The sequence below is a fragment of the Macaca thibetana genome, chromosome 9, assembly GCF_024542745.1.
Source record: "Macaca thibetana thibetana isolate TM-01 chromosome 9, ASM2454274v1, whole genome shotgun sequence".
NCBI lineage: Eukaryota > Metazoa > Chordata > Mammalia > Primates > Cercopithecidae > Macaca > Macaca thibetana.
In genome coordinates this window covers 106,425,006-106,435,779 of record NC_065586.1, presented here as the reverse complement: position 1 = coordinate 106,435,779, position 10,774 = coordinate 106,425,006, and the positions used below count along the sequence as shown (strand labels likewise).

Here is a 10,774-nt window from a genome sequence, read left to right as displayed (position 1 = left end):
TAGACCTTTAGAATGAAATCAGCAACCATTGTGTCAAAGATCTAGATGTGGCCCTTTGGAAAATCCTAGTGTCAGGATGATTGTGTCTCTGAACTAAGGCAGGACTCCTGGGGAGACTACCTGTCAGTGTGATACTGAATTTGAGAAGACGCTCAATGAGAAGCATGATACCAACAGTATTTTACAATTGAAGGTGGTTAAGCTCTCTATTCTAAAACGAAATATAAACATTGACCTTAAAAAGCTTTGTTAGAAAATTTAATGTGGAGTTTTCCCCATTAAGAAAGGAGACTTGAAGCTTTGAAACTGTGACAGACTGAAATGTTAAATACTGAGTTATGGGCCCCTAAGTAGAAATGGTTGCATGTAACTTACCAAAGCTTGACATTTGACTGTTGTTACCATTTCAAGGAAAGAACAGTTCTAACCTCCCGGAAATTAATAACCAAAATGTTTAGTTTTAGTAGTAATCACAGGTAACAAGTGCTATTTTAATTAACATGTAGGGAGGCCACAGAGCATATTGGAAAACAGCAAGGACTCTAGAACCAGACGAGTGTTTATTACCATTTATTACCTGTGTATTCCCATTTATTACTTGTGTATTCCTCTGACTCATTTTTCTCAGCTGTAGAATGGAAAAATCTGTTGCAGTTTTAAGGATTGAGTTCAAATGTGTAAACAGCTTAAGAGTGTCTGGCATAAGCACTATAGAAGTGTCTGCTATTACTCTGCAGAGTGGCAATGGTGAATTATCTGGTATTTTTTCTGTAACTTCAACAGCAATCCACATTACAATGGATAACAATACCCATTGTTTATGATTTGAGGCATCCAATTATAACCATTATTGAAGTGTTACCAAATTACCAAGGTTGTAAGATATATTTAGTATTCCTAGTTAAATGTTTGAACTAATTTGTATACTAGGGCATGTTTTCTTAATGGGAAGGGGGTGAAGGTTATAATAAAAGTCACCCCTAATGCTTGTTTAAAATTAAAGAGGAATTTGTGGACCTGGGACCAACCTTAGACTTATCCAGGCCAAGGTATGTCTGTCTGACGAACACCACAGGTGATCCTGATGTGCAACCCCGTCTGAGAACTGTTTTGTTAACTATAAAGATTTGACTTTTGAAATTAAGAAAAATTACCTTTTAGCCTAATCATGAAGACTAGGCATCAAACCAAAACAAGATGCATCAGTTATTGTAGCAACACATTTTTTTAAAAAAAATTGCGTGTCACATTGAAGGGTGTGTATGTTTCCAGTATGCAATTCTGATGCTGAATGTCTGCCTTAAAAATAGCAAAGGAGACCATCAGGTTAACATAAAGGAAAATTGTAGTTTTGTGACTCTTGTGTGTCTAGATTATAATTTTATAATTACAATTTTTATAAGATTAAAACTACCGGTTGTAAATTCAACCAAAGAAAAAAAACATTTAAAGCTTTGATATAGCTTTTTGCTTTAACTTGGGTAGTAACTGAAAATATAAAGGAATAAAATCTATTAAAACCAATGAGGTTTTATATTTGTTAAAATCTTGATTCGATAAATATCAGCTGAATTAAGTATCTGTATGGTACTACGAAGCAATCAATTAGTATAAATGGCAATTTACAAGTTCAACAGTAAATGTAAACATTCTTTGTATCTAGGATTTTTGAGTTGCAAGTTAAACTGAATTTTTACTGCAGTGGAGAGGAAGAGCATAGCAGGCAAAATAACAGGTAATATTGTATTTTAAACAGAAAAACCCAAGTAATTGGCACCCTTTACCCGATCATCGTTTAAAAGGCCTATATATGTGTATAGTTAGGTTCTTAAGAAACATCTTAAGAGGTTCAGAAATCAATTTTCTAGTTGGAACATTTTAATCATTTGTTTTGGCCTAGCCAAACTAAATAAAACAAAACAAAATGGTGTTAGATTTCTGTGAGGTGTTTTAATTGCCTTTTAACTTATGTATATAAAGGTGGTTCTTTTGTGGCCTTGACTGGGGTAAAGCAGAACTGAGAATAAAGGGTTTGTGGTAGTTGACAGCTGAACTAGCTAAACATACGAAGTTTTGGATATTTAATTAATCTTTCAGTTCCCAGGCAATAAAAACTGGAAACTTAGTTCCACCACACACCTTACCAGTTATTTAAAACAAAACCAGTATAGTCACTGGAATTATTTAAACCGTAATTTGTTTCTCCACTTAGTCTTTTTTTTAAGAATACAGCTGAAAGAGCCATGGTGATACTAGGAGAGAAAGTTGGCATTTTGTTTGAAGAGCTACTTTCTCAACTTGGGGCTGAAAGTTAAGGTGGTGGTGGTTTTGCTGGCTCAGGGTTTTCCCTTTCTTGGTAAAACTGATGTGCTTTTGTTTTTTCCCCTTTCAAGCCGTGTACTTACTTTAGCAAGATGCAGTGAATTTCTGACCAGAGAAACAAAGAATTCAGGCTTGGAGGAAACACTTGACTCCATATCCTGGGAAACTAGAGTTGAAGCCTGAGATCTGAAGCTAGGCTAGTAATCACTTTAATAGATGGTAACTGTCCAAATGTTCATTGCTCAGAAGTAGCAGGAAGGAGTAAGTATCCCTTTTATTCTTTTGCCTGGAGTTTTTCCCTCCAAAATCACCCTCAGGTTTAGTTGACCTAGGTTTCTAAGTGTGATGAAGCTACTAATTTAGAAATGACTGATGATCTTAAATTTATACTCTTCTTATAAATTTTAGAGGTACTTTTATAGGTTTTGTTATATTTTTACAGTGCTATTCTGTGCCCTGGTGTGAGCATCTAAAATAAGTATCTCAATTATTACTCTACCAATAAAGATTTTTAAAGTATTCCCCATGGCAAAGAGCTATGAGCTTGAGGATATGGAAACAATTCCAAAACTACAGTAAGTTAGTTGGCAGTATCTTAAAAGAACTTCATTTGAAGCCATTTTCTCTAATTTATGACTATAGAAAGGTAAAACAGAACAGGAAGTGATCAGCCAGTACATTTATTTTGAACTACGCTGCCTATTTAAAACAATCTGACATATTCTACAAGGAAACCAGTTTCCTATTAGATCTGATACATAGGAAAGGAGATAGCTGCTGTTTCTCTTTCTTGGCAAAGTCAACACTAAATATTAACCTAGGGCACATTACTATCAGTATACAATATGTTCAACTTGAGGTTAGTCCTTTTTTTTTTTTTTTTTTTAGAACAAATAATCACTAAAACTGATGCTACATTATATAAAGCCTTCATTTAAGAAATTCTGTAGGAGGCTGGGTGCACTGGCTCACACCGGTAATCTCAGCACTTTGGGAGGCCAACATAGTGAAATGCCCTCTCTACTAAAAAATACAATAATTAGCCGGGTGTGGTGCCACATGCCATAGTCCCAGCTACTCAGGAGGCTGAGGCAGGAGCATTGCTTGAACCCAAGAGGTAGAGGTTGCAGTGAGCCGAGGTCGCGCCACTGCACTACAGCCTGCGTGACAGAAATTCTATAGGAAATAACAAATGACTTCTTTATTAAAGTATTACCTACCATGGAATTTTGCTTAAGTGAACTAATATTTAGAAACAGTCTTTTTCTGCAAGACCTAGTCAGAGTAACTAAAATTCAGGATTAAGTATGCGTTAGAAGGCTGCATTCAACAGAGAAACTAGAGAAACACACACCTTTTAATTTCCTACATCTTCCTAGATGGCAGTCGGGGAGTGGGGTGGTTAAGTTCAACCTTTCAAGATAGAGGTAGTACTTATAATAGCTTTTCAGGAGGAAAAAGGTTCCATGAAGAAATTAAGTAACAACCAGGGTCAGCAAATGTTGGAACTGGGATTAAAGTATAATTAAAACACTTGCTTTTCCCACATTTTACTGTTTTGGGTTAACTGTTGGGAACCTGATTTTGGTCAGGAACTTTGCCTCAATAATTCTCACTGCCTCTTAAAATTCCTTTGTAAGGCCGGGCGCAGCACTTTGGGAGGCCGAGTCGGGCGGATCACGAGGTCAGGAGATCGAGACCATCCTGGCTAACACGGTGAAACCCCGTCTCTACTAAAAAATACAAAAAACTAGCCGGGCGAGGTGGTGGGCGCCTGTAGTCCCAGCTACTCGGGAGGCTGAGGCAGGAGAATGGCGTAAACCCGGGAGGCGGAGCTTGCAGTGAGCTGAGATCCGGCCACTGCACTCCAGCCCGGGCGACAGAGCGAGACTCCGTCTCAAAAAAAAAAAAAAAAAAAAAAAAAAAATTCCTTTGTAACGCTAAAAGTAGTCATTGTCGGGGAGATTAGAAAGGTATGAAAATAGGAGTTTTCATACCTATTCTAACCAGAAACTTGAGTTGCCATGACTTCAGAATCCTCTAGTCATAATGCACTATAGGTTTTACCTGTACCTCTTTGAGACAGCGTCTTGCTCTGTTGCCCAGGCTGGACTGCAGTGGCTCAATCTCAGTTCACTGCAACCTCCGCCTCCCGGATTCAAGTGATTCTCCTGCCTCAGCCTCCTGAGTAGCTGGGACTATAGGCGCATGCCACCACGCTCAGCTAATTTTTCATAGGTTTTTTTTTTAGTGGGCAATGGAATTTCATCATGTTGGCCAGGATGGTTTCAAACTCCTGAACTCAAGTGATCTGCCCACCTCTGCCTTCCAAAGTGCTGGGATTACAGGTGTGAGCCATTGCGCCTGGCCTACTTGTACCTTTTAATACAAATGTCACTCAGGTGTTTTATAAATAGGGTACCCTAAATAAGGTTAGTGAAGACTAAGGTTAGTGGAACTTCCAGACTTGTGTTTGCAATTTGAGTAATAGTGTAGCTAAAGGGATGCTCCCGTTATTTAGAGAACAGATCATGACAATGGCTTTGTGTCCTACCTGAAGCAGTTAAGATTATTATTAGTATGGCACATTAAACCACATGCAGTTAGGTTATATGGAGTTATAAGTCAGGCTCCTGTTGAAATTGCAGAACAGGAATGGCAATTATAATTCAAACTGCTATTCGATTTGGCATTGATACTGATTTGGTAACAAAATAGACATTTAGGAGATAGTTAACTCTTTAGGTGTGGATACCTATTCATGTTTTTGCCTTCATAAAGAAGGATGGTACAAAAAGAACTCGGGTATTCTTCGTTCACAGTTTTTATTTCTTCCAATTAACTTTTGTGTCTTCAAAGTTGATTTGTCTTTTAAAAAATTAATACTTCTTACTCGTCATACAATCTACACCACCCCAAAGAAAACAAACCCAGGGAAGGAATAATTTAGGGGGCAGTTAAAATGTGCACTATAGGTTTATAACAAATGCTTTCCAGCCCATAATCCTGTACATATACAACGAAATGGCAGCACCTCAAGTTCTTCTGAATGAAGGCCCAAATAATGCCCTAGGGCAAATAATGCAAGCGAAGGCCATGAGAATAATAAAACAGAAGCTTAGTCACTGGCTTCATTCAATTTCCATGGTAGCACACTCTTCAAACTGTCTCACACTTGGTCAAGAGTAAGCAAATACAGAGGCAACATCTTCACTCAGCCAGTAGTAATTATAAGTGAAAGCAGAAATAATTTACCTGGGCCACAAAAATGAATTGTTTTGTCATGTTTTTCATTAAGTCCCTAGCACCTGAAACGTAGCAAATTCTGATACTGGGCTTCTAAAGGCATGCAGTTTTTCACTCACATCTACTTCAAAGAATTTCTTCCACTCAAACATAGCACAATCAAGGAAAAACTTCCAGAGGCACAGGAAGAGCACAAGAACAAGTATATGTTGAGGCGTAACATATGACCAAGATGGTACACTATATATAGAAGCAGTGAATGCTGTTATGTGCCACTTACAAAGGGATAGTCTAACATTAACACACAACTCAACTGCACTGCTAAATATGGTTGTCTTTATTTTCTTTTTCCTTGCCCAGCCCTATCTAAACATAAAATAAAACTACAGGACTGAAATTAACAATCCATTAAAATCAGCAATAAGTTATGAAAATCATAAAGCTTTTTTTTTTTTTTAAGTAATTAAGGGTAGTTAAATTATTTAAAGTATACAAAGTCCAAACAGCCAGGGGTAAGGTCTCCAAGAGGCCTTCCCAGGGTAAGAGAGAGGGCCACAGGGGAACCTTGGAGTTTGAAAGACAAAGGGAACACATGACATCAAAGTGCAGGCTAGAAATTTCACTTAGAAGAAAATAACATTACTGAAAATATTCGTAAGAGTACCAATAGCACCTGCACAGTGGGACTGTGAGGAAGAGAGAGACTGCCTGTAGGAAAATGGAAGCGAATCTTTACATTAAAATGAGACAAGTGCTGAACTTAACTATGTTAACTATGATAGTGTGTCTACAATAGATATCAGATGGTTAAAAGCTGGTAAAAGGTAATGATTCTAAAAACAAAAATAGCATTGACCTTTTTTCTACCTAGCCCAGACCTCATTCATTTTGTGCACTATAAAGAGTGAGGTGTGAGGTGTTTTATCATTATCAAATGCTGCATCAAAATAGATGATTTTTTTCCCCATGTGTTTTTCCACTATAAAAGACATCTATGTTTTTTTTATGGATAAGCTTTAAAAAGATGTCATTTTGGTTTTCAACACATATAAACAGTTATCAAAATCTGAAATAAAAATGCTGCTGTGGCTCAGACCTTGGCCTACTAGTCTGCGTGCACAACTCTTCTGACCCACGCAGACATAGAGGCACGTGGAGCTTTTTCCTTCTGGCCCCCCAATCCATACTCATAGGCCTTGTAGGATAGAGGCTGTCATGCATGAACTGCTCCCATGTGGCCTAAGGGCAGCAGGATGGAGAGCTGGCAGTTGGGTGCCCTAGTGCTAACAATGCAGGATAAGGTTAGCTTGCTTAGCATGGAATCCAACAGAAAGCTGAGCTGCATGATGATCCCTTTCAAAAGGCTTCATGGGAGTCTCTCCTTTTGCAGAGCATGAAATGAGCTTTTTAAAAAAATAATAATAATAATAAAGGATTGATCATCCACAGGCTTCATGATAAACTGTCCCAGGCTGAGTTTTAATAGCTCATTAGCTATCCAAGATTAATACCTGATTTTCTTGTCTTTTCATTTGAATACTTTTTATTTCGCTTTTAGGACCATAAAGCTCAGGAAGGGTTCATAACCCCATCCTTAAATGTGTCTACTCAATGTAGTATGAGCAAACTAGAAAAGCGAAAGAGGATGGCATCTCCAATGTCCTCTTTTCAATCAACTCAAATCAAGAAAATTTCACACAAGTTTTCTGCTGCCATTAAAAATTATGATTTTTCCAATATGAATATTCTGAATATTTGTTCTCCTTGGGAGGCTCTGCCCCACTTTTTGCTAAGTATTTGCTTAAATACAGGTCCTCTGACCCTTTTGTTCAAGTATAGTTTAGTTTTAAAGAGGAGACTGCATCATGAACCCAATTTAAGAGATTGTTTGTATTGAATTGGCCCAGTGAGTATTTTGCCCTGCACTGTTATGTCATGCTGGGTTCTATGAAGTGAATGAAAGTTTGACACTGGCACTGGAGTAACCCTCATCACTCCCAATACTCGGCAGGCTGCTGTGGTCATCAATGTCACTGATGCTGGTGGTACTTATATTGTCCACTTCTCCATGGGAGAACTCTGTGCTTTCAACATCCACTTCAATCTCCTCTGCCAAAGGAAAAAAAAAAAAAAAAAAAAAAAAAAGAACATTAATAATCAAGTATAGCACACCTTCAAAAACTAACGGCATGAGGAAAAGAGGTATAAGAAATGTTAATACAACAAGCCTATTATCAGTGATCCCTGGAGAACAGAGGAACTGAAGGTGAAGAGACAGGAATATTTTTTTGCCAAGGGGAATGTCTGACATACAGTGGTGGTCTGAATTTAGGCAGCAAATTTACTAAATCCTTTGACGCCAGTTCGTCTGGACCTCCCACTAAAACCACTTGGCGTATTTGGGAATTAGTGCTTAATATTAAAAGGTCCTAACCCCCAAGTGGTTTAAAAACATCTGTTTTGCATTAAACCACAAACTAATTCTCAGTTCTGTTTATTAATCAGGGTTGCCTTAAATGGTGGGCAGGAGCATAAACTTAATATAGGCAAACTAGAAAATTTACCCATCCAGGCCTTTGTTGGTGCCATTCTACAGATAGTTCAACAGACTTCTAGGATTCATCATAAAGATCTTCAACTAGTCAGTCAAACAAGTCATAATAAAGTAGAGTTTGAGGGATATGTCTTAGATTTAACTTTCTTGCATCAAATATAGCTTGAAATAAGGGCCTGAGACTTAAAAGTCTTCAGATTATAGTGAGATCCATTTTGGTGGTAGTACACAGACTTAAAAACCAAACATTAAAAAAAAAATAAATAAATAAATATTTGACTCAGCTATCAATAGATAATGTTGCTGGATGCAGTGTCTGTAATCCCAGCACTCTGGGAGGCTAAGGCAGGAGGATCGCTTGAGCGCAGGAGTTTGAGACAAGCCTGGGTAACAAAGTGAGACCCCATTTCTACCAAAAAAAAAAAAACCCCACAAAAATTAGCTGGGTACAGTGGGTGAGCCAGTAGTTCCAGCTACTCAGGAGGCTAAGGTGAGAGGATCACTCTTGAGCCCAGGAAGTTGAGGCTGCAGTGTGCCCACGTCTCATCACTGCACTTCAGCCTATATGACAGAGTGAGACCCTGTCTCTTACAAATAAAAAAAAAATCTTAATTGTTAAATACTAGATATTCAATCACCAATAATATACATAAAGCAATACACGTTAAAAACAAAAAGGAGTTAAAAAGTTGTTTTCTCCCATCAGAGCTAGAGTGAACCCAGGATTTTTCAGTTACCTTAAAACAAATTCAAAGCCTGATGTTTCTTTCACATTTGGCACTGACTTTAAGGGGTCACACTAATCACAACTGCTTTAAAAAAAAAAAAAAGTGGATTCAGCCAGGTGCGGCCAGCACTTTGGGAGGCCGAGGGAGGTGGATCACGACATCAGGAGTTCAAGACCAGCTTGACCAATTTGGTGAAACCCTGTGTCTACTAAAAATACAAAAATTAGGCGGGCATGGTGGCACGCGCCTGTAATCTCAGCTACTTGGGAGGCTGATGCAGCAGAATCACTTGAACCTGGGAGGCAGAGATTGCAGGGAGCCAAGATCGCGCCACTGCACTCCAGCCTGGGAGACACAGCGAGACTCTGTCTCAAAAGAAAAAAAAAAGTGGATTCTTGTGAGGCCAAAAGGACAGGGTGAAGCTATTTCCAGGAATATACTTTTCAAAAGGGCTTGTTGCTTCAAAAGTTTTAGAGATTCTAGAGTTGTGTTTTTAAAATGTAGGCAGCTATCCAAATAATCTATTAATTCATATATTTGCTCTATATCCATATTGCTTCAGAAACCATTTTTCCCCACACCACTGAACATTCATCCAACCTACAAGTAGAAGATAATAACAAGGCACACTATTCAAAAGAGCATGCTGAACTCAGTCAAAACAAAGTAAAATGATGGCCAGCACAGCGGCTCACACCTGTAATCCCAGCACTTTGGGAGGCCAAGGCGGGAGAATTGCTTGAAGCCCAGGAGTTTGAGACCACTTGGGCAACAAGGCCTATCTCTATTTTAATAAAATTTAAAAATGTTTTAAAAATTAAAAAAAAAAAAAATGTGAAACTGCTTTAGCCAAGTGTACCAGAGATGTTAACTAAAAGCCCCTGTAACACTACAAAAAGGAGGTTGCCAGCTCAGGATAAGGATGGTACTTGGTAAGGTACTACTAAAGTAAGGTACACTGGGAACACTAAAAAAAAATATGAGAGCTATAGTGATGAAATACACCCTCCTCTCTGAAATTTGGAGGTAGTTGGGGTGGGTACAAGGAGGAGGTAACAGGAAGGACAGCTAAAACCTAAAGACCTAAGAAGAGGTTTCCACTAGTTAGCAATAGAGGAAAGACCAGGACACCAAGGTCTGGGTTATTTCTGCTATACCTAATTCAGGGTTATTTCTGCTATACTTCACTGTTATAAATGCAGCATGTCCTTCAGGTTCTTGCTACTGCCTCTGGTAGACTTTTCTTGAAAACTGAGTGCCACACAAAAATAAACTTTTACATAGAAAAATAACAGAACAGAAAAACAAGAACTCCTAGGGTTGTGTTAAAAAGGATGAAGAAACTATTTGAAAGGCTCCTACTCACCAAATCTGGGACAGTTTGAGCATTCAAAAGAATTTAAAAGGATGACTGCAATGGATTGGAACACATTCGGTACAGCAAAACGTGAGTTCATGATATAATCAAAAACCAGTAAAACCAAAACTTGTTACTTCTGGAAGTTGCTATGGTACCAGCTCTGTTTGGGAAACTGATAAAGCAAAAAACAAGACCAAGCATTTATCCCACCTTCCCTGTATGAACTTTATTTCAGGATAACGGAAAAGTTGAGAAAATGTTTATAGAAGAAAAACAGTTAATAAGTACATGAGGAATGACACAATTAGAAAACCACTATTTTATGACACCTCAATGAAATAAGGGCAATAATTGCTAAAACTATTAAGTTAAAGGCTGATACATTTATATAAATGTATTAAAATGACCTTACCTGAACCTACTGATTAATATTAAAAGTGCGACAACTAGACACAATACTGACTTAACAGGAAGTACAAAGCACCACCTATGAAGTATTCTGCATCTACCAACTAGTTTACAGTAAACATAAAGGACATAACATATTAAATGACACCATGAGAA

The 10,774-nt window shown here is 38.0% G+C and overlaps 1 protein-coding gene across 11 annotated transcripts in view; it reads right to left on the bottom strand.

Moving 5' to 3' along the window:
• Positions 1 to 5,882: 5,882 nt before the first annotated feature.
• Positions 5,883 to 10,774, bottom strand: part of MXI1 (MAX interactor 1, dimerization protein) — an 86,108-nt gene continuing 81,216 nt past the window's right edge. For all 11 annotated transcript variants that reach the window (XM_050804284.1, XM_050804295.1, XM_050804285.1 and 8 more), the window contains exon 6: positions 5,883 to 7,677. In XM_050804284.1, the coding sequence (XP_050660241.1) occupies positions 7,514 to 7,677 (164 nt within the window). In that variant the 3' untranslated portion in view covers positions 5,883 to 7,513. The remainder of the gene's footprint in view (positions 7,678 to 10,774) is intronic.